This window comes from Megalobrama amblycephala, linkage group LG4 (assembly GCF_018812025.1).
Source record: "Megalobrama amblycephala isolate DHTTF-2021 linkage group LG4, ASM1881202v1, whole genome shotgun sequence".
Taxonomy (NCBI): domain Eukaryota; kingdom Metazoa; phylum Chordata; class Actinopteri; order Cypriniformes; family Xenocyprididae; genus Megalobrama; species Megalobrama amblycephala.
Window position 1 is genome coordinate 39,416,773 of NC_063047.1, and position 24,608 is coordinate 39,441,380.

Consider the following 24,608-nt stretch of genomic DNA (forward strand, 5'->3'; position numbering starts at 1 on the left):
CGACTACTCAAATATTGGAATTGTGACAACCCAGGAAATCAGCTTGATTATACTGTCACTTTTGATCAATTTAATGCATCCTTGCTGAATAAAAGTATTAATTGAACTTTTGAATGATTCAGAATGACATCTGAACTGACTCAGACTCAGTCTGTCCAATTGCATACTTATGCTAAAAGCTCAAAGCATATTGTTTGTAATGTGTCTATCAATCACTATTAACTATCATTCAGTACAATTGAGAATTGCAGTGAATATGTCCACATCATTTTTTCCCCTTTGTAAATAGGTTCCTACTCCCTCTGTATGGGTCTGGAGAGCCCGATTGTCTGCTGTCTTGGTCCTGTGATCCAGTATCTGGCTGAGTTTAAGCTAGACAAGATTTTAATGTGTTCCAGGTACAGTACCTTACATACTTTTCATTAATGCCTTAAAGATTTAATTAAAGGTATAATTGATCCAGAAGTGAAAATTCTATCTTTATTTATTACCTTCATGTCATTCCAAACCTGTATGACTTTCTTTGTTCTGTAGAATGGAAAATGTTTGAGTTATTTAGCACAATGTTCTGGCTGCTTTTCTCCATACAATGAAAGTGAATGGGGACTGAGGCTGCTGAGCTCCAAAAATGACAAAAATTTGAGAATGAGTAAATTTGATGACAGAAAAACAATTACAAATGTCCTTTTTGTGTGAATTATCCATTTGAGTCCTTTTTTTTCCCCTTTTGGTTTCTGTTTGGATTTCTGCTTTAACAGTGCTTGTTGCTTAGTAGTAATGCTTATATGAATAATAATATAGCAAACTCAACAGAGTGTTAATTATGTGTTCACTGTGTATTTCCTGAATGAGTTAGTGTCTGCTACACCTACACTTTCCTGTCGTTGGCTTTTGCTTCAAACACATTGAAGAATCCAGTGGTTTAGCGTGAACCTATTATGAGACCCTCTTATTTTCCCTCCCCACCCAAAGCAGACACATCTCACACCTACTTCCATCAGGCACATAGGTAATAACAAGGGTGTTCGTTTATCCAAATATAGTGTAGCAGCAGGGAACAGAGTCGAATCTGAATCACAATGCTTGCAGCTTGTCACCCCTGGTGTGTGAATGTTCAGTAACCTCCTGTAATTACAGACTGATTAAGCACGTTGTTTAAAGAAAAATAAGAGGCCTTGACCTCACAGACTTTCTGAAAGAGCCTTAATTAGCATGCATCATTAGCTGAAATGGGGCCTTGCTGCCTAATAGTTTGTCATGACTGTGTATTGTTGTGTCTGACTTGTTTTTCTATTTTTTTTACTTGGTTTTCACGTTGCTTTTTCTGAATTGGTTTTCACATTTTTTTTGAATATGTATAAATGTGTAGATGTAATTATGAAGCAGTAGCTGCTCTTGTGGAAAACACATTTTGATTGTTCTGTGATGTTTGCAGTTCATTCAAGCGGCTGTCGAGTGATGCTGACCATATGCTGCTCAATGCTGCTACCATGAAGAACCTGGAAATCCTGTGCAACCAGGTCAGTCTAATGGAGGAAAACATGGATGATGGAATATTATACACAAACAGTCGTACTGTTTACATCTGGTATTAACATTCGTCTTGGGTGATCCGTTCACATGTGCTCAGCCATGAAAGATTGCCATTTACACAATATGTTTTAAATGATTCTCCACAGACCACCTCTGATTGTTTTTTTGTTAAGGGGAGGGCCTAATTTTGTGACTGCATACATCAGTGTTATGTTTCCATCCTGAGTTGCGAATTGAATTTGTGTGCAAAATTGAAATAATCTGTGATAAAAATGGAAGTTGTGCCACTGTGTCTCTTTTTTCCTCCATCATAAATTGCTTGTGTCTCAGATGAAATGCAATAAAAGCCATCATGTTATCTTGCTTTCGGATGATGGTGTTTGGGAACACAATCATTTGAGACAATTCTGGGAGGGAATTAAACCAAATCATTCTGATGACAGACTTTGGCTCAGGCATTTCAGAACAACCAAACCAACATTTGAGATGCTGTATGATGTGATTGGTCCGCTGGTTAGTCCGGTTATCCAATCACATGCTCTGTTGCAGCAAAATCACAGGAGGTTTTTGTTGCACATCGAGGGGATTTATTCAGTAAATATGCTTCCATCATAGTTTATGGTCATGTCTTCTTATCAGATTAAAAAAATGTATTCACCTCAGTTGAACGCTTACGTTTTTTTTATGCACGTTTTTTTTAATTTATGCGCATCTTGGCGTTTACATCCAGCATTTTTAATGCAATATCCCAAAATGCGCATGAAAATACAGTCAAACCAAAAATTATTCAGACATTTTTTTTTATATTTTTGATATATTTTTACTAGTGGGTGCAGGACACTATAAACTCTTTTTTTTTTTTTTTTTTTTTTTTTTAATCTCTTAAAGCCCCAGCTGAATGTCAGTACAAGGCAAATTATTTTGAGAACAAAATATCCATAGGACAACTTTTGTTAGGCATGGACTGAAGATTTGTACTAGGATTACTGAAATCACATCTGTTTTGCAGTAGTAAACAGTATACCTCTTTTGCTTACATTGAAACAGCATCCATTACAGTGAACAAATGTAAACAAAATCCTGTGTAAGAAATGTAACTTTACATTATGGTATTGTGAATTGTTTAATGTGAACCGTCAACTTTAAAGCGGTCTTTTTGTGTAGTTTTAAATTATTTTAAATTAATTTAAATTATGCATTTTCTTTGCCTTGTGTTACAGACTGCCTGGAAAATAACATGGGCATTTGTGTCTTGATAGCGAAGTGATTTATCCATTATCTAGGATGTCAGTTTGGATTTAATGACGACTTTTCCATTGCTGTCAGACCACAGGTTCAGTAAAAGGCAGTCTGCTCTGGGTTCTGGATCACACTCAGACTCCATTTGGGAAGAGACTGTTAAGAAAGTGGGTGAGCCAGCCACTGAAATCTGTGATGTGAGTCATTATTTAATTTTATTATCATGTAATCGCTGCGATTTGAATGCTAGTATGCAACATGGACAGTGTTTGCATGTGCTGAGTAGAAGTGGCATGCCCAGATATTCCCTACACCAGCACAGATAATGCTGAACTCTAAACTCTGAGCCTAGGATAATCCAAGTCCTACAGTATTTTGCAAATGGAGGAACTTTGCACCCCTCTTCTCAGCCACTGACGGGATTATAATTTCATTCTGGTTCGATTGGAAAATCCCCCATGGATTATGTGAAAACACTACTGCATATAAAAATGGATAAACTGCCATAAAATGCAAGTTTTTATTCTGAGTTCATTCTATTTGGATATTACTCAAATTTAAATGTTTGTTTTATTTCTCCAGAGTTAAATTGGCAAGGCATTGTCAACCTGATGCCATCTTTATATGCCTTTTAAAGGTTGTAGGGGATTGTTTGGATCTGTGTGACGTAATGCATGCTTGCAAAGATCTGATTATGTTTGTGGAGAATAAATATATTAGATTCCATATTACTATAATTTAATCTTTAAATCCACATATTTTCCTGCCAAACCTCTTAACAGACATGGTGGGGAATGTTTTTGAATTGAGACACAGAATATCATGCCACTGAATGTCCATGTAAATGCTTGTATGTTGTCTGTGAAAGGAGTGGGCAATGCAATCAGATCGATACGTTATTGATGCAGTATCCTTCATGTGTGTCTCCTGACATACAGGGAATGATCTTAAACTGTTTTTACAAGCCTCACAAATTTTTTTTTTTTTTTTTTTAAATGAATATTTATATTCAAGAAGGATGCATTAATTTGATTAAAAGTGAGAGTAACGACCTTATAAAAAGTTTTTTTTTTTTTTTTTACTTCACATAAATGCTGTTCTTTTAAACTTTTCATCAAAAAATCCTGAAAGAAACCATCACGGTTTCCACAAATATAATAAGCAGCACAACTGTTTTCAACATTGATAATAAGAAATGTTTCTTAAGCTCCAAATCAGCATATTAGAATTATTTCAGAAGGATCATGTGACACTGAAGACTGGAGTAATGATGCTGAAAATTCAGCTTTCCATCACAGGAATAAATTATATTTTAAAATATTACAATAGAACAGTTCATTGTAATGATATTTCACAATAATACAGTTTTTTTTTTTTTTTTTTTTATACAGTAAATGCAGCCTTAGTGAACATAAGAGACATTTAAAAAAAACGTATTCACCCCTAACCTTTGAGTAGTAGTGTAGATATTTAAAGCCACTTCTTAAAAGATAGAGCAATATATTATGTTAAGAATATTTTCTTATAGTACTAACTATAAAACACAAAAGTTTGGAAAAAAAACACTATAAACCTCTTTATCAACACAACACCATTATTTAATGCTAGTTCATAAAAGCATACATTAAAAAATGTAATGTATGCTTTTATGAAACAGCATTAAATAATGAAGTAGACTGTTATTTTATAATTTATAGCCTTTATTAAATGAAAGTATTTATTCAAGTATGTCACAGCTCTCTATGCAGCAGAAAAGCACAACATGAGCTGTTAGGGTTACACTGCTGCTTCACTTACACTCTGCTTCTGTTTGTGGTGTGATACAAGCCTTATTTTGTTCCAGTGGTTTTTATGGTTTGTGTACATAGCATCTGTTGACTGTAATTCCTCCAATCCCTACTACTTTGCCTGCTTATGTTTATGCTATTTTTCAAATCCTCTATCTCTCTCTCTCTCTTTCAGTGATATCCAGGCTCGTCAGGAGGCAGTGGCAGAAATTTTGTCTTCTGAATCCAGTGTCCTTCCCTCTCTTCAGTCTTTGCTAACTCGTCTACCCGACCTCGAGAGAGGACTTTGCAGTATCTACCACAAGAAAGTAAAGCCTGTAGTACCTAAACAATCAGTATCTGTTTGAAACAATTCTTCTGCACAGGTCCACCAGGAAGCCCCCTTTCATTTGCAATTCAAAATTAGTTCAAAACGGTGGCAACAGTATATTTTAGACTGTAGTGGTCATGGTCACACAAAAAGGGTCTGTCATGTTCTGTCTGACAGTGAAAACCTCTCAAAGCCAGAACTGATTTTAGCTGATGGAAAGTTCTATATTTTCCTTTCTTTTTTTCTTTTTCTTTCTTTTTAAAAAAAAAAAATCATTCCATTTGTTTCTGGAATCAAGCAGGAGGTTGAAGGGATGGTGCTTAATGGCGTGTTTCTGTTGAATGGCTCTATTAGCATAATGACGAGTGAGAGCAGGAATGGGAATGATTATTGTTTTTTAGCATGTGTGGAGAGACAGAATGTCCTCAATAACCCTGTTTCACCTGCCTGTTTCTGTCATCTCATTGTCCTTCGTTTTTATAAAAACACATTCATCAAAAGCAAAATTTAGAATTTATGAAACAAAATGTCCAAATGTCTAAATGTAGTTTTGTACAAAAACTTTATTGTTGGTGGATTAAAATCATTAAAGGATGAGACTTAAAGGGTTAGTTCACCCAAAAATGAAAATTCTGTCATTTATTACTCACCCTCATGCCGTTCCACACCCGTAAGACCTTCGTTAATCTTCAGAACGCAAATTAAGATATTTGTGTTGAAATCCGATGGCTCAGTGAGGCCTGCATAGCCAGCAATGACATTTCCTCTCTCAAAATCCATTAATGTACTAAAAACATATTAAAATCAGTTCATGTGACACAAAAAGATTCATAACTTTTTTTGTGTTCCGAAGATGAACGAAGGTCTTACGGGTGTGGAACGGCATGAGGGTGAATAATAAATGACAGAATTTTCATTTGTAGGTGAACTAACCCTTTAATATTGAACCTAAAAAAAAAAAAAAGCAACAACAGTGTTTCTCAGTATTTGTGTTTTTTGTAGTTTCCTGTTGATTTTATGCATCTTATTTACCAGTAATAGACTGTCAAAGTAGCATTTCCATCATAAATTAAACGTATGTACAATAATAAGGGTCAGAGAGTGTTTGCATAGATCTACGGGGGACTTTAACACTTTTTTAATGAGCAAGGAGAGTGGATATGCATTGCCTTATTATAGTGTATAATGTTTAGTAGGAATGACTAATGTTAAGCCTTTGGGAAATGGGCTTGATGTTTATAAACATACACAAGATCAAGCTGAGATTTAATTGGCTCCTTGGTGCTTACTGTCATCAAAATATGGAAATTACAGATTGCATACACATGAGCCATTGCATTTGACATATAATGATTAATGATGCCCAGCAGTAAGTTACGACTAAGCATTATTATTTCTTCTGGTAATCAATAGTTTTAGGGTTTTTTGGTTCATTATTAATGAAGTAAAGCAAAATGAAGGGAATTTGTTCATTATTCATAGTCTTTGAAGAGTTCATATCTTGAAAAGTGCTGTTAGGCTTTCAATGAGTCATAAAATCAAATCTGAAATGTAATCATTTGAAATAAGCATTGTAACTTTCATATTAACTTGTAACTTTTCAGTCCAAACACACCATTCATTGAAACTAATCTGCAAAAATGACTTGTTCTGTACAAATTTAAAAGCAATTAAACACTCGCACACAAGGCCATGTTTACAATAATTATTTTCTAAACCTGTAAGTGTTATGAAGAGTTGTTAATTGATCTTGGAGGAAAATGGCATCTTCATGAGAAGTAGAATGTGTACTTCAATATATTTTAAAGACTCTACATGCAAATTTTTTGACAGTTTTTTTTTTTTTTTTGTTGTCATTTCTGTGTCTTGTCAGTGCTCTACTCAGGAATTTTACCTCATCACCAGCACTCTCTCTCGTCTGAGCACTGAGCTTCAAGCTCTAATGCCTGCCATCCAAACACAGCTCAGCTCTGCCCTTCTAAAGAACCTCCTACTGGACACACCTCAGCTTCTAAGCCCCGCCCACAACTTCTTGAAAGTACTGGATGAGAAAGCCGCAAAGTGCGTTAAATCTTTTGACAACTTCAAGAATATTCACCTTTACCTGTGTACTTTTCCAAATCCAAATACTGTACATGCAATACATAAAGCAAAGTATCTGATGCAAAAATGCTTTTATTCTGTATGTAGCTCTTCTGATTAGATATCTCTGAAATGTAATCCTTTTAGGACGGGTAATAAGACAGAAATGTTTGTGGATCTGACGGACTTCCCAGTGATCCAGAAAAGAAAAGAAGAGATCCAGAGTGTCCTATCAGACATAATGGAACACCGGCGAGAGGTTCGGCTGGTGTTAAAAAACCCATCTTTGGATTATACAACAGTGTCTGGCCAGCAGGTAATAGCATCAAGGATCTCCATCTCATCATCTTTTTAACTCCTGTCTTTAACTGAGCATTTTGACACCTAATACATGCCACGAATATGCTACACTTTATTTTGCATTAGAGGCAGAATTTACACAAAGTGCACACATTTCAACTGTTAACCCTGTTAAGTTATTTTAAGAAAAAAAATATAAAACAAGCATTTTTTTATAGGCACAATAAGAGTTTTGAATTAAAATATTCAAAACCCACTAAAACATTAGTGGGTTTATCCCAAATGATTCCAACAATGTTTAAATACTGAGAAATCAGCTGTTTTAACCAGTATAATGGCCCATGTCATTGCGTTGCCTGTCAATGACGTCATATCAGCGTTACCCTCGATTTCCTTTTTCTATGGTTTTACTTTCGTAGAAACCATAGAAAAACCAAAAAGGCTTTAATATACTATGCTTTTTATTAGACAGATGAGCAACTGTTTTGATACCTTTATCAACAGAAAACTAACCATTGTTATATAGTTCAACACGGTTAGTCTGTTTGAATCTTGATTTACTGCGATTAACACGTTTGTACCATGCCTCAGAGACAACACAATTTTGTCAAGTGGCTAACATAGTATAATCAGAAAGAGTTTTATTTGTAGTAACAGTAATACAGCATTTTCTCCACCATACACTATATTTTAAAATGAATTGCATTCCATTTAGCAACACAAGTCATCCAGCTTTTATTAATTTATTTTTATATAATATAATATATTTATTTATTAATTTATTAGCTTACTGCAGTGTCTCGTACCAGCCACTGAGCGAACACACAGAGTAACGTTATAACATCGTTTTCAACACACTCAAACTTATTTAGTATGATTGTTTTGACGAAGTAAAACAGCGTTGTGTTACCCCACAATTTTAATTTATCAAATAAAGTAAACTGTATGAATAGTAATTTAGCAGTTGTGGATGTTTTATTAGAAAGAATTAAAATAGTGTGAATTTAAGTGATCAAATGTACAGTAAATGTAACAAAGCTGAAGTTCAGGGAAGAAGGAGTTTGGATGTGAAACATAAATTTTATCGTAAAATGAACAACAAATGAAAAGAGCGGCACTAGCGGCTGACTGCAGCATATAAGCATAATAAAAACGGCAATGTAAATTGTCTTTTGGCCCCGCCTTCATACCACAGTAATGTTAATAAAACTTTAAAGGTGCCATCAAAATTTTTTTTACAAGATGTAATATAAGTCTAAGGTGTCCCCTGAATGTGTCTGTGAAGTTTCAGCTCAAAATACCCCATTTTTTTTTTAATAATTTTTTTAAACTGCCTATTTTGGGGCATAATTAGAAATGCGCAGATTTCAGGGCTGCTGCCCCTTTAATTGCTCGTGCTCTCCGCCCCCCAGAGCTCTCGACTCTATCACTGCATAAACAAAGTTTACACAGCTAATATAACCCTTAAAATGGATCTTTACAAAGTGTTCATCATGCAGCATGTCTAATCACGCAAGTACAGTGTTTATTTGGATGTTTACATTTGATTCTGAATGAGTTTGATTGTGCTCCGTGGCTAAAGCTAACATTACACACTGTTGGAGAGATTTATAAAGAATGAAGTTATGTTTATGAATTATACAGACTGCAAGTGTTTAAAAATGAAAATAGCGACGGCTCCGTGAATACAGTAAGAAACGATGGTAACTTTAACCACATTTAACAGTACATTAGCAACATGCTAACAAAACATTTAGAAAGACAATTTACAAATATCACTAAAAATATCATGACATCAAGGATCATGTCAGTTATTATTGCTCCATCTGCCATTTTTCGCTATTTTCCTTGCTTGCTTACCTAGTCTGATGATTCAGCTGTGCACGTCCAGACGTTAATACTGCCTGCCCTTGTGTAATGCCTTTCATAATATTGGGAACATGGGCTGGCATATGCAAATATTGGGGTCGTACACCCCGACTGTTATGTAACAGTCGGTGTTATGTTGAGATTCGTCTGTTCTTCAGAGGTCTTTTAAACAAATGAGATTTATATAAGAAGGAGGAAACGATGGAGTTTGAGACTCACTGTATGTCATTTCCATGTACTGAACTCTTGTTATTTAACTATGCCGAGGTAAATTCAATTTTCAATTTGATGGATTATCTTACCCATGAACACGATTTCTGGCTGAGTTCCATCAGATTGCTTTCCATCAGCTGTGGAGGTGAAGACGACAACTCCCATGATTCTATTCTCATTCACGGCTTCATTAAGCTACACCTGTTATTGTTTTGAAAAAGCGCTCCCTAGTGCAAAATGTTGAAATTCAACTGTTACCTTGTTACTGTTACATTTTTTTTTTAAATACTGTATGATAAATTAGAAGATACAATGGTCTCGTTGTCAGTTGTCTATAATTACTACTTTTTCTACATTACATACAACCTTGCAAAAGCTATTTTACTAATTTTATTCTACTGTAGATATACTGTTGAATACTGCCTTACTAGAAGATGACAACTACAAGGACAATGTCTGAAATGTTTCAGTTTGCATGCAGCTCCACATCTGTTTCTCCATCTGCTCACTGCTGCCCTTCCCTCATGAATACACAACAGTTTTTCCACCTCAGAGTATAGACCCTGGCCATACCACTTTCTCCCACCATTTCATATGGCCGAGTCTAGCATTGCTATGCTTTTGAATATCAGCATACAATCTGGTCCACTTGTCATCTCATTCTGGCCTAGAACCACAAGAGACTGTATGACTGACGCAGGCGGCCAACCACAGTTTCATTTTATGTGCCATGTAGGGAAGGATTTGGGAGTTGATACCATAATAATAGACTAGTGTGTGAAAAAAAAAAAACTCTCTACAATAACAGCAGTGTTGTACAAAAACAGAGGAAATGTTTGTATGTTTTCCCAGTTTACTCCTAGAAATCTTGCCTGATTTTTTTTTTTTTTTTTATGCATTCAGTACATAACTACAGAACTGATTTAACTATAACCATCATTAAGACAAACAAATGAGACCATATAAATATGGGGGACTTTTATTGGGTGGACTGTACCATTAATGAAAATTCTGTTGGCATCTGCTCATGCTCATGTTGTTCCAAACTCTTATGATTTTCTCTCTTCTTTCTGGACCCAAAAGAAGATATTTTGAAGAATCTTGGTAACAGTTTTGGTGACCATTGACTTCCATTGTATGGACAGAAAACAAACAAACTTTTGAGACATTTTTTCAGAATATCTTCTTTGATGTTCCACAGTCATACAGGATTGGAATGACATGAGGGTGAGTAAATTATGACGATATTTGGAAATTGTCCTTTCGATTTTTGAGAGGATAGCACCTTATTTTTGGTGAAAACTATTGTTTTTTTTGTTGGTTTTTTTTTTTGCAATGCACAGGTTACTATGTAATGTGATAAATACAGTGTCCATGCACAAAACATTAAGTTTATAACATTATATTTTTTTTAACTCAAATTGTGAGCTTATTTTTTTTTAACATAATTTTCAGCCTTTAATACTGTGAGTATCTGGTCTTCACCATAGTAAAATCCAACAAAGGTTTTCAGACAGTCTACAGTAATTTGACAACGATTTGTCTCTTTTTCTTACACAGTTTCTCATTGAAGTAAAGAACAGTATGTCATCCATAGTCCCGTCAGACTGGGTCAAAATCAACAGGTAGGCACCATTGTTGAGAAATTGGATCACTTTGAATGATCTCTGAAAATCCATCATCTTACCCATGTACTACTTTTTAAGAGAGCTTCTACCAAGTGTCCTCTCCCATATAATTTGTATATCAAAGTAGCCAGTTCCAGTTATTTAAGCTGTACAAAAACGATCCAAAAATGGCTTGATATTGCACACTGGTATTTGTTATTATATTATTTTAATTTGTTATCAGAATTGTAAACACACCGGCTTGTAGCGCATGTGGTTTTACAGTTTACTGCACTTTGTTATTCTTGTAGCTGTTTATCTATAGTGGCTAATGAGTCGGAAGTCCTGCACATTCACAGGGAATAGCTTACTTCTACATTGAAAAGTAGGTTGGATACAAACCAATTTTAGCATTTAAACCGGCTTTTTATCCACAGCACTAAGGTTGTTGGCCGCTATCACACTCCTTTCATTGTGGAGAAACATCGGCGCCTGCAGCAACTACGTGAGCAGCTGGTTATTGACTGCAATCACGAGTGGATCAGTTTCCTTCAGTATGTAACTTTGAAATATGATAAAAATCCTTTTTATAGCAGCCCTGTTGATTGTCTGAGATGCTTTCAGCAATTTGTTTCAGTGTCGACTTTCGGATCAGGAAGCTGCAGTAGTAATTGAATCATATAAAACGTGTTTTGTCTTTCACTTTCTGACCTAACAGTGCTCGTTCTCTCTTTCTCAATAGCCTTCTATCTTTTTTGTCATGCAGGCTATTTGGGGACCATTACTACATCCTGAGGAAAGCAGTGTGTCACCTAGCAACCATGGATTGCCTCTTCTCATTGGCCCAGGTTGCTAAAGAAAATAATTACTGCAGGTGTGGTAATGAAGTTGGCTTTTTATTCCCATATTCTTTGCTGCCTTCCTGTCCTCTCTCATATTTCAAACCTAATCATATGCACAAGCACGCATATTCGCTCATAAATTGCCCAGTTCGCCAAATTAAATATATTAAGCTTTGTTTCCAAGACTTCTATTCTTTTTGAACATTCAAAAGTCACATACGTGTAGTTCTGGGAGCAATTGTGGGGAGTTTTCCCAGATTTTTAATCTTTTTTGGCACGCCATAGTGCAATAAAATCAATCATTTCTGAGCATCTACAAAGAAGCTCTATTTCTCTTTTGTGTTTCGTGAGATGCGCATAAAGCATCTTACATAAGCTTTCATAGATGAGTGAAAGTAAGGGGACCCAGGAGCCCCCACATCTCCGTCTCTCCCTGGCCCGAATTGAGTCCAACAGTAGGATGAATCCCACCCCCATGCAGTATAGAGCCCACTCCATATCCCTCTGACAGTCTGTGTGGGGGAGTGGATTTGACTTTGAAAGCAGAGGTTTCCGCCAACTACTCCCCCTCTGCTCCTTACCGCCTCCCCCTCCCGCCTGTTCTGCAGAGCACCAGAGCTTATCCTCTCCCTCTGGACTTTTCAAAAGTGTGTTGAGCTGATACCATAAATTCCAACTCTTATATGTAAGGTGTCGTGCCAAAACAGTGTTCGCAAAAGTTTATGTTGGCGAATTCATTCTTGAATTTTTGTGTCAGCTTATTTAAATATGTGCGCACTCTGTTTTTTTTTTTTTTTTGTCCTGAACATAGGCCTGAGTTTCTTGAAGATAAAAGTCAGATTTTGATTACGGCAGGCAAGCATCCGGTCATCACCTCGCTGATGGGAGATCAGGATCAATATGTCCCCAATGACACTCACTTACAGGTGAAAACATCCATCAATGTTTTTTTTTTTTTCTTAATGGATTAGCTGACCCAAAATGAGAATTCATTTGCACACCCTCGTGTGTCTTCACTAAAGGAAATGTTTTTAAATAATGTGCTTGTTGTCGCTCATTTTGCTTTTTTTAAGCTTTAAAGCTTCCAAAAGGACACAAAAGCAAACCATACCCCATAATGACAACGTGAAAGAAGTTTGTTTGAATTCTTTGCAAATTTGTTAAAAAATAAATAAATAAAAAAAATGTACATAAGTATTCACAGCCTTTGCTCATTACTTTCTTGAAGCACTTTGGCACCAAATACAGCCTCAAGTCTTTTTGAGTTTGATGCTACAAGCTTGACACACCTATTTTTGGGCAGTTTCTCCCATTCTTCTTTGCAGGACCTCTCAAGCTCCATCTAGGTTGGATGGGGAGCGTCAGTGCACATCTCTCCAGAGATGTTCAATCGGGTTCAAGTCTGGCCCACTCAAGGACATTCACAGAGTTGTCCTGTAGCCACTCCTTGGCAGTGTGCTTATGGTCGTTGTCCTGTTGGAAGATGAACCTTCGCACCAGTCTGAGGTCCAGAGTGCTCTGGAGTAGGTTATCATCAAGGATGTCTCTGTACATTGCTGCATTCATCTTTCCCTCAATCCTGACTAGTCTCCCAGTTCCTGCTGCTGAAAAACATCCCCACTAGGGGTGTGACGCGAGACTAAAAGGTGACGAGATTTCTTGTCAAGGCGAAAAGTAGTCTTGTGATATTGCCATGACAGAGTGGTTAGGATGATTAGGAAAGAATATGCCACCGCTACGTTTACATTACGCCTCCACTGTCGTTTTGCTTTGTATTTGAATAAAAAACATTTAATTTAGTTGGATAACGGTCGCCGCTGCTCCATATTCACAGAGTGAAAGTGAAAGTAAATGCGAGCGCACATTCAAACGCGATTTCAATACACCACATTTTGAAAGCGGCTCCCTGATGAATGCAAATATCTCTCAGTATAAAAGCTATTTTAGGCTGGGCTGTGTAGTTGTAACCATCTCTTAGCTCTGTATCAAAGAAAAATTTGCACTTTGAATATTGAAAGAGTGTGATTATGGTTGCACTTATTGTAAAGTGTTACCATAAAAATTAATAAGTTTTCTCTTAATCTTATTAAGCACAAACAGTAAGGTTTCATTTGTTAACATTAGTTAATGCACTGTGAACTATCATGAACTAACAATGAATGACTATTTTTATTAACTAACATAAACAAAGATTAATAAATACTGTAGCAAATATATTGCTCATTGTTAGTTGATGTTGGTTAATACATTAATGTTAATAAATGAAACCTTATTGTAAAGTGTTACCATTTTTGTTTATACTGTTTTTATTTCTATGATCAGTTTGTGGAAAGGAGTTCAGTTAGGAGGTCAAAAGTTGTAGAAGCTCATAAATCATGTACAGTAAGGTCTGAAGAGACTGAAATCATACAGAAGAGAAGTCAGTCAGTTGAGTTTGTGCCAAAACCTTTTACAGTACTTGAGTATTGTTTTCTTTTACTGCATATGATAATTCATACTCAGAAAGTAGAACTGAAATGGCATTCATTACAAGATGATTAGTTAAAACATTTCAAATACACCTTTCTAGTCATGTATTTCACCATTGAGGATTTCTTAAAAATAGTGTGTAAAAATCTTGTCTCATCTCGTGAACTCAATCTCGAGTCTAGTCTCGTCTCGTGAGCTACCTGTCCCGTCACACCCCTGATCCCCACAGCATGATGCTGCCACCACCATGCTTCACTGTAGGGATGGTGTTAGCCAGGCGATGAGCGGTGCCTGGTTTCCTCCAGACATGACGCTTGCTATTCAGGCCAAAGAGTTCAGTCTTTGTTTCATCAGACCAGAGAATTTTGTTTCTCATGGTCTGAGAGTCCTCCAGGCGGGCTGTCATGTGTCTTTTACTGAGGAGTGGCTTCCGTCTGGCCATTCTACCATACAGGCCTGATTGGTGGAGTGCTGCAGAGATGGTTGTTCTTCTGGAAGGGTCTCCTCTCTCCACAGAGAAACACTGGAGCTCTATCAGAGTGACCATCGGGTTCTTGGTCACCTCCCTGACTAAGGCCCTTCTCCCCCGCTCTAGGAAGAGTCCTGGTGGTTCCAAACTTCTTCCATTTATGGATGACGGAGGCCACTGTACTCATTGGGACCTTCAATGCTGCAGAAATTTTTCTGTACCCTTCCCCAGATCTGTGCCTCAATACAATCCTGTCTTGGAGGTCTACAGACAATTCCTTGGACTTCATGGCTGGGTTTGTGCTCTGACATGCACTTTTAACTGTGGGACCTTATATAGACAGGTGTGTGCCTTTCCAAATCATGTCCAATGAATTGAATTTACCACAGGTGGACTCCGATCAAGTTGTAGAAACACCTCAAGGATGATCAGTAGAAACAGGATGCACCTGAGCTCAATTTTGAGTGTCATGGCAAAGGCTGTGAATACTTATGTACATGTGATTTGTTTCGTTTTTTTTTTTTTTTTTTTTTTTTTTTTTTTTTTAATACATTTCCAAAGATTTCAAACAAACTTCTTTCCCATTGTCATTATTGGGTATTGTTCCACATGTTGTTCCCTTTTGGAAAAGTGAAGTGCTGTGAATACTTTCCAGATGCACTGTATCATAAAAGTGGTTAATATGACTCATACACTATATTCTAGGTCCTCTGATTAGAAATGCACAATATGTACCATATCTGTTATTAGCTGTTATTTAGATTTTTTTTCAACTCATCAAAATAAAAATGTATAAATGTACATGTTTTTTTTTGTTTTTTTGGGGGGTTTTTTTGCATTTAGATGGTCTTTTCCATCATCTAACACTCATTTAATAATTAAAAACACTTATAAATCTCAAAATAAATATCCATTTTTCATGCTGGGCATTTTGATGTTGTGATGATTAAATTCACTTGACAGATTTTTTTTTATTTTTAGTGTAGTGTGTTTTTTTGTTTTGTTTTGTTTTTTTAATCTACTTAATTATTGATCAATTCCTACCTATCATAGCTAAAGGGTTAGTTCACCCAAAAATGAAAATTTTGTCATTAATTACTCTCCTTCATGTCTTTCCAAACCCGTAAGACTTTTGTTCATCTTTGGAACACAAATGAAGATATTTTTGACGAAATCTTACAGCATTCTATCACTCCATAGACAGCAACACAACTACCACTTTGACATTTCAAAAAGTTCATAAAGAGATCATAAAACTCATCCATACGAACTGAGTGGGTTAGTCCAAATTTTCCGAAGAGACACGATCACTTTATATAATGAACAAGTTTAATTTAGGCTTTTACTCACATTAAAACCTTGATCAGCGAACATAAACAGAAGCTCAAACAAACCTGAATGACTCACAAGATCAAACCTCTTCCGGAAGCTCAAACGTGCTGCGCGACACATGAAAATGAACCTCATTGGCTACGCCGCACATTTGAGCTTCCGGAAGAGGTTTGATCTTGTGTGTCATTCAGGTTCGGTTGAGCTTCTGTGTATGTTTGCTGATCAAGTTTTATATGTGAAACGACATGAGGGTGAGTAATTGACAGAATTGGATGAACTAACCCTTTAAGTTATTATTCACTGATAGATGTTTCTGTCCAGCGAGTCAACTGCTAATCTTGAGAACCGCATCGGTCTGGTTCATTCACACTGGTTTTGTGAACTGGATAAAGTGATTAATTGAAACAGCCCAATTCAAAATAATCGTTTACTCCCCAGTTCTGTTTCATGCCACTAGTGGTGCAGAAATTTCACACTTCACCTTAGATCCATATTCATGAGCTATATTCATATCTGTTCCTCCACGTTCTCATTAACAACTCCTTTTCATATAATGCCTTTGGGGCCTTTAGATCTTAGAGATTTTATAAAACTTGAAATTAAATGCCAGAATGGTAATCAACTTTAAAATAATGGTGGGGGAATCTGTGTTCAAGCCAAAGTCTTTCACTGCAGGGTAATCATTTTTACTTCACCTGTAGGAAAATGCTATTGAACCAGCAGCCAAACCTTTTGTATCGGCCACCCACTCTGCCATGCCGATTAGCATATGTTTTTTAATACCTTTGTCATTTCTTGCTCTCTCTTTCCACCCACACAATCATTGGGCTTCCTTTCAATGCGTGAGTCAGGCTTTAATAATGAAGCCGTCTTACTGGGACACCGCACTTTTCTTCACATTACTTGTCATATGTCCATTCACTCAAGACATTTTTTTTCTTAACCTTCAACAGACGTTAGTTGTCACTCAAAATTTGGGCACTTATAAAAATGTCTGACTATCATTGAAAATTATAACCAAGTGGTGTCTGCAAACAAATTATGTTAGAGCTAATCTGAGGCATTTTTGCAATGACTTTTAACCAACTGGTGTCAAGATGATTTCTAGTGCATACAGTACAGTCCAAAAGTTTGGAACCACTAAGATTTTTAATGTTTTTAAAAGAAGTTTTGTCTGCTCACCAAGGCTACATTTATTTAATTAAAAATACAGTAAAAAACAGTAATATTGTGAAATATTATTACAATTTAAAATAACTGTTTTCTATTTGAATATATTTCACAAAGTAATTTATTCCTGTGATGGCAAAGCTGAATTTTCAGCATCATTACTCCAGTCTTCAGTGTCACATGATCCTTCAGAAATCATTCTAATATGCTGATCTGCTGCTCAAGAAACATTTAATGTGTACAATTGTACAAAATATTTGTGTACAATACAACATTTGGATTATTTGATGAATAGAAAGTTCAAAAGAACAGTGTTTATCTGAAATCTAATCTTTTGTAACATTATAAATGTCTTTACTGCCACTTTTGATTGATTTACTGCATCCTTGCTGAATAAAAGTATTAATTTCTTTAATTTCTTTTCAAAAAAATAAAAATAAAAATTCTTACTGACCCCAAACTTTTGAACGGTAGTGTATAATGCTACAGAAGCTTTGTATTTCAGATAAATGCTGTTCTTTTGAACTTTCAATTCATCAAGGAATCCTGAAAAAAAAAAAAGTACACAACTGTTTTCAACATTGAAAATAATCATAAATGTTTCTTGAGCAGCAAATCAGCATATTAGAATGATTTCTGAAGGATCATGTGACACTGAAGACTGGAGTAACGATGCTGAAAATTCAGCTTTGCATCACAGAAATAAATTACTTTGTCAAATATATTTAAATAGTACACAGTTATTTTAAATTGTAATAATATTTCACAATTTTACTGTTTTTTACTGTATTTTTAATTAAATAAATGTAGCCTTGGTGAGCAGACGAAACTTCTTTTAAAAACATTAAAAATCTTGTGGTTCCAAACTTTTGGACTGTACTGTATATGATGTAGCAGAGTAACTACAAGTGTAGTTCTAATTCGTCACATTAATACGTATGCCCATTTATTTGTGTGTTTGTAGTATACATTACTGTTCAAAAGTTTGGGGTCAGTAAGATTTTAATGTTTTTGAAATTCTCACCAAGGCTGCATTTATTTGATAAAAAATAAAGTAAAAACGGCAATATTGTGAAATATCACAATTTAAAATAACTCTTTTCTGATTTAAAGGTGCAATATGTAAGAAATTTGCAGTAAAATATCCAAAAACCACTAGGCCAGTGCTATATATTTTGTTCACTTGAGTACTTACAACATCCCAAATATTTGCAACTATTTGTAAATCGTGAGAAAATTGCAATTTTAACCAAGGCTCCGGGACGTGTGAGGAGTCATCTGTCAATAGCGTCATACCCGTGTTACTCTCGGTTTCCGGTTTTATTTTGTAGAAACTATGGAAACACCAAAGACGTTTTAATATTTACATGTTTTAATAGGCAAGGGAACAACTGTTTTGATATATTTATAGACAGAAAACTAATTATTGTTATATAGCTCAACGTTTTTAGTCTTATTGTTTAAATCTAATTTTCTTTATTTATTTATTTTTTTATTTTTTATTTTTTCTCGAGTACCATGTTTTACCATGCCTCAGAGAAAAACACTATTTTGTCAAGCAGCTAACATAGCATAATCAGATGCAGCTTTATTTTTAGTAACAGTAATACAGCATTTTCTCCATCATACAGTATGTTTTAAAATGAATTGCATGCCATTTATCAACACAAGACATCCAGCATTTAATATGATATTCTAAAATCGATTCATTTTCACGCAAATTGGCACTTCTGAGCCCAGACCTTAAATTCATTCAAAGTCTTTGGGTTGTGCTGGAGTAGACTTTACAGAGTGCTCGACTCTTGCATTGTCAATACAAGATCTTGACCAAAAAAGAAAGCACTTCTTGATGGATATAAATGTTGTGATGTTATTTACATCAAGAGTTGCATCAATTTTTGGTGAAGATCTTGTATTGACAATGCAAGAATCAAGCACTCTGTAAAGTCTACTCCAGCACATCCCAAAGACATTCAATAATTCATGTGAAAATGATTCTTCTTGCTCCCTCCCAACCATTCTTTCACAATTTGAGCCTGATGAATCTTGCCATTGTCATCCTGGAATATGGCCATGTTGTGTCTCAATATGGCCATTGACTCCATCAAATAAGGTTAGAAGAACTGTTGCCAAACAATAATAATAATCACTGCAATAATGGTCCAATCATAGCCTCTTAAGCATTGGACTATTTAAATCCAAACAACAACTTTTTATGAAACATTTTTTTTTTCAGTATTCTTTCTTCAAATGAACAGCATTTATATGAAATGGGAAACTTTTGTAACATTTTAAATGTCACTTCTGATCAATTTAGTGCATCCCTGCTGAATAAAAGTATTAATTTCTTTTAAAAAATGTATCTATGCTCTTGTCTCTGACCTTTTTTATATTCCATTATAAATAGATTTTTGCTGGTCATACTGTTTCATAATGACTGAGCTGTGTCTCCTCAGTGTTTTTTGTCCAGACGATTGAGATGACCTTTGTGCTCCCCCTCTCTTTAGCTCTGACACTCAAGCAATCAGCCAACAATCAGTCATTTCTTTTAGAATCTTTATTGTAATCTTGGACAGATATTCATCTGATTACCTTTCCTGTCTTTAGGGGGATGGCAAACGAGCCATGATCATCACCGGGCCCAACATGGGTGGCAAGAGCTCTTACATTCGTCAGGTTGCCCTGGTGACCATCATGGCACAGCTGGGATCTTTTGTTCCTGCCAGAGAGGCGTCAGTGGGCATTGTAGACGGCATATATGTCAGGTAACTTCCACCTGCCAAACTCCACCTTTTCTCTCTTTGGCCTATCAACAATTGTTGAGAAGAGATTATTGTAGTTGTGACAGGCCTCACAGCGAGTATAATGCATATAATTTCCTCTGGATGTCACAAAATGCATCTGAGAGCTTTTAATTGCATATTATCTTCTTATGAAAGGAATTTTCTAGATCTTTTATCCTCTATCATCTTTATTGCAGTTGTTTCCGCTTTCTTTCCCTAAAGAACAAAGATCACTTTCATAGATTTATCACAGCCTCCCCCTATCTGCCATAATGGGGTATTTCTGAGATATGTAGATGGGTCTTTCTCCAAAGGAACAGGCGCCCATCCATCTGCTTAAACCCATGGAAAAATCTGCTCTCACTGAGATAGTGTTCCTTTTGTTTTCTGGCCATTAGAGAGGAAGTTATGTTTGACAGCACAAAGCTGAACTTTAGTGACCATGACAACACCTCAGTGGCTGAGCAGACTTCAGAGTGTGTGCTTGAATGATCCAGAATTGAACGGGGTGAAACCATGCCCACTAGTCTTTTTGCAAAACCCCGGTAACCGCAGATTACAGAGGCAGGAGTCAAACCTATTCAGACCTTATGCCACATCTTATAACAGTTATACTAGACCACTTACACACTGTACATTTCCAGGAGTGACAACCTCATTTAAATACCAGATTGAATCCACTAAATTATCGTTACATGTATGTACTGAACACAACTCGCTCTCAAAACTCAGATGATTGACAACTTGGAAACCATAGCAATGTTCTGGAATCTTGTGTGTTTGGGGTCCATTTATTGTCACCAAAGTAATAATACAGCGACGAAATACTTATTTTCAGCAATTTTACCCAAAGCAGAGTGGATGGAGTCGTCGTGTTTTGTTTATGCTTGTAAAGACTGCTTCAAAGAGCGTGCTGTTGCCATGTTCACTTATTTCAACAGTTTTTGAGCTTGTTGTTTTAGCTCGGCTCATAAAGTGATGAAGTTTATGAAATTATTAATGGGTTAGTTCACCCAAAAATTAAATTTCTGTCATTAAGTACTCGCCCTCATGTTGTCCCAAACCCTTAAGACCTTAGTTCATCTTTGGAACAAAAATTTACATATTTTTGATGAGTGTTTCTGAAGCACATATAGGCAGCAAAGTCATTGGACCTTTTGAGGTCCAGAAAGGTAGTAAAGACATTGTTAAAATAGTCCAAGTGAGTACAGTGGTTCAACCTTAATGTTATGAAGCGACAAGACAATGTCATATGCAGTTGACGTAGTGAAAGCGGTTCAGCGCTTCAGTGTTTTACGTCAGAATGCTGACTCATTATTGGCCGGCTCCTGTGTCAGCATCACATGCATGTGTCATGCTGCCCACGTGTACAGCGTCGGCCAATACTGAGCCAGCATTTGGACGTAAACACGGAAGCGCTGAACTGCTTTCACTACGTCATCTGCCTATGACAACAGTTCAAATTGTTTAAGGGTTAGTTCACCCCAAAATGAAAATTCTGTTTCATTCTCAAAAATAAAAACGCCCTCATGTCGTTCCACACACATAAGACCTTTGTTCATCTTCGAAACACAAATAAAGATATTTTTGATAAAAATCCAATGGCTGTGCGGCCTCCATTGCCAGCAAGATAATTAACACTTTCAGATGCCCAGAAAGCTACTAAAGACATACTTAGAACAGTTCATGTGACTACAGTGGTTCAACCTTAATGTTATTAAAGCGACGAGAATACTTTTTTGCGCTAAAAACAAAACAAAACAATATGACTTTATTCAACAATATCTGATGGGAGATTTCAAAACACTGCTTAATAAAGGCCTTCTAAAGCGATGCAATGTGTTTATGTAAGAAAAATCTCCATATTTAACAAGTTATAAAGTAAAATATCTAGCTTCATATCTAGAATCATAACAGATATTTGCAAACCATCAAAACCAAGCCTATATTTGTAAAAGGAATCCATGGATATTTCTTGTGTCAGTGGTAATCTGCTGTCATCCTGTAATGTGTTCTGAGAACATAAAAAGTGGCCTGCCTCTTTCATTTAGTCCTTTTAAGGTTTGCTGTCACACAGATTTATTCTATGGTGTATTACCTCCCTCATAAATTCAAATGAAAAATCTAGATTTTTGTCAAGTATTTTAACTAAACACGTCTTGCTTTTATTTCTTAGTAACCTCAGTGAACTTCCAGCCCCTCTTTACTTGTTTTGTCTTTCATTTTGATGTGATTTATTAACATTGTTTACTGTTGTAGGGGTTGGTTGGTTTCTGCTTACTGTGCTAGTCATTAGACTACCAACATCAACAACATCCACAGCAGTTCACTAATGAGACTCAGATGTGACTTGTGCCGCTTTTTACACTTTTTGCTGGACAAGTAAAGTGCCTGAGATCTATCAGAGATTTTAGCCTTTTTCAAGTAATTGTAGAATTAATTCATTGATTAAGGAGCCAGCAGTGTTGTTGAGAAGTGTATGTTGTACATTGACAGAGTTAATTTTGCAATGAAAATAGTTTTGCTCTACACCTAAAGCTATTTAAGTATTGCTGTGAGACCGTTCAGCAGGAAGGGGATGTGATGTAGAGTGTTTTGTTTTTTGACACTGTCTTGCCACTCTAAGTCTGTACATACCACTAACAGTGAAGTGCTGCCTTGTTAATTAACCCAGTCCTGGCGCTGTTCACGTCAGAAGATAATTGCCTTCGCTCCCCAGAGTTATGTTGGTTTGTTCCAATTAACAGGTCAAAATCAGGTTCAAACAGCGCCCAATTAAGTCTGAAGGGTTCAGTGGCCTATACTGCACTCTGGTGAAGCGGAAACATTGAGGGGTTATTGCATTTGCGTAATGGGATTGTAGAATGTTGGAGAAGAGTTTACGTCCTCAAAGTTTCACAAAAGCCCTTGCAGCTGCTTTGACTCGATTTTGGCTTTTCATTTTCAAGATTTATGACACTCTCTAAAACTTTTGTGGGGTAGTTGACATGAAATACCTATGGAAAGTGCACGTCCTGTTGTGTGACGTGCCACTCCATTTAAAACGGTTTTGTGAGATATTTTTCAATTCTTTTGATAATTATATAAATTGAGAGAATTTTTTTTTTTTAAGCTTTAATTTGTCACCCTGCAGAGTAATTTAAAATTTGAAGGCAAAAAGGTGAATTTTGATGAAATGGATATAATAGACTTTCCTTTATACATGCATTTACCCTAAATATTTGTTCATTAAAAAATAACTCATGCAAATAAACACATGAAAGAACAATCACAATTCAATTCCAATGTTAAAATCTCATCATTGTTGGTAGTTTTTTAATGGTGAACACTCTAACAGTGCGAGTCAGTTGTACTTTTTCTAACTTTTTAAAAAAGATTATATATATATTAAAAAAATTAAAGGTTACACTTTTGGCGCTCTAGCTGTTAAAATTCAAAACTGAATGCATTTCGCGGAAGAACATTCTTTTGGTTGCGCTTTGGCTCTGTGTGACTGTGCGGATGAATATGGTTCGCGGCACGTGAACGCATGGATATCAAAAATGTCATCTGATCATGTAAGTGCAATATTTTATTTTTTATTTTATTATTATTCAATATTTTAGTGCAGTTGTTTTGACTAATGGGAAACAGCGTTTTTTGAGATTTTAATGATGTTACAAAAGTAATGATGATTGCCAGTCTGATGTGTCAAATGTTGCATTTTTTTTTTTTTTGATATTCTTGCCAAAGAGCAAGAGAGAGATTATCCTACTGCTCATAAAACATTCACTACTAGGCCTAAGAGATATAACCAGTTTAGATAGAAAGGATCTCAAGCTGACTAGCTGAAGACGTTATTGTAACTCTACCCATTAATAGACACGGAACTTCCTTGAAAATAAATTCCAGCACAGCACTGGATGAACCCATAATTTACATGACCCTTAGCAATACATAATGCTTTACAATAAACTCTGGACTGCTACGTATGGCAATTTATCTGTTCAATAAAACACCTTACTAACCTGTTGAGTAATAAAAACTTTTACAACATTTCAAATCCCTACGTTTTGGCGATCTCTGTCGCAATTGTTATCTTTTTGACAGCAGACTCTCCTCTTTCTATTTTTTTTAAATGGATGATTCTCCGGAGGTTGGAGATGTAGTGTGCTCCATATCAAACTTTCTTGCCACTCCCACACTATACACGTCAAAGTAGCAGGAGCTTTTTTTTGATTGCAACCAATTAGAATGGTCGAAAAAGTATCAAAGAACAGTCCAGTAAGGTGTGGGAGTCACTATCAATCACCATTGGAAGGTGTGACTTCCTTTTCTGGGTGTGAGAAGGCAGCAAGATTATTTGCTTTAGTAATCTTATTTAAAATGACATGAACTGTACATATGAAATACTGTGTCTGTGTGTGTGTGTGTGTGTGTGTGTGTGTGTGTGTGTGTGTGTGTGTGTGTGTGTGTGTGTGTGTATGAAGGTGTAGAGAAGCCTTTTGTCATGTTTTATGAAGTTTTTTTTATTTTGCATGTTCAGAAATTCAGTTTTTATTTTCGTTGCCTCAGGGCAACGTTGTGCGATAAGGAGTATTTTTCAAGGATGTCTTTGACAATA

At 36.0% G+C, this 24,608-nt stretch overlaps 1 protein-coding gene across 7 annotated transcripts in view; it reads left to right on the plus strand.

Moving 5' to 3' along the window:
• Positions 1-24,608, plus strand: part of msh3 (mutS homolog 3 (E. coli)) — an 80,886-nt gene that overhangs the window by 28,110 nt on the left and 28,168 nt on the right. For 6 of the 7 annotated variants that reach the window (XR_007184690.1, XM_048189225.1, XM_048189223.1 and 3 more), the window contains exons 10-20: positions 290-398; positions 1,436-1,520; positions 2,860-2,969; positions 4,735-4,867; positions 6,743-6,930; positions 7,099-7,267; positions 10,894-10,958; positions 11,378-11,494; positions 11,683-11,814; positions 12,594-12,708; positions 19,830-19,987. Coding sequence is in view for 6 of the 7 variants with exons in the window: in XM_048189225.1 (XP_048045182.1) it covers positions 290-398; positions 1,436-1,520; positions 2,860-2,969; positions 4,735-4,867; positions 6,743-6,930; positions 7,099-7,267; positions 10,894-10,958; positions 11,378-11,494; positions 11,683-11,814; positions 12,594-12,708; positions 19,830-19,987 (1,381 nt within the window). In the remaining variant the exon portion in view is untranslated. The remainder of the gene's footprint in view (positions 1-289; positions 399-1,435; positions 1,521-2,859; positions 2,970-4,734; positions 4,868-6,742; positions 6,931-7,098; positions 7,268-10,893; positions 10,959-11,377; positions 11,495-11,682; positions 11,815-12,593; positions 12,709-19,829; positions 19,988-24,608) is intronic. The other variant, XM_048189224.1, reaches the window with a different exon arrangement.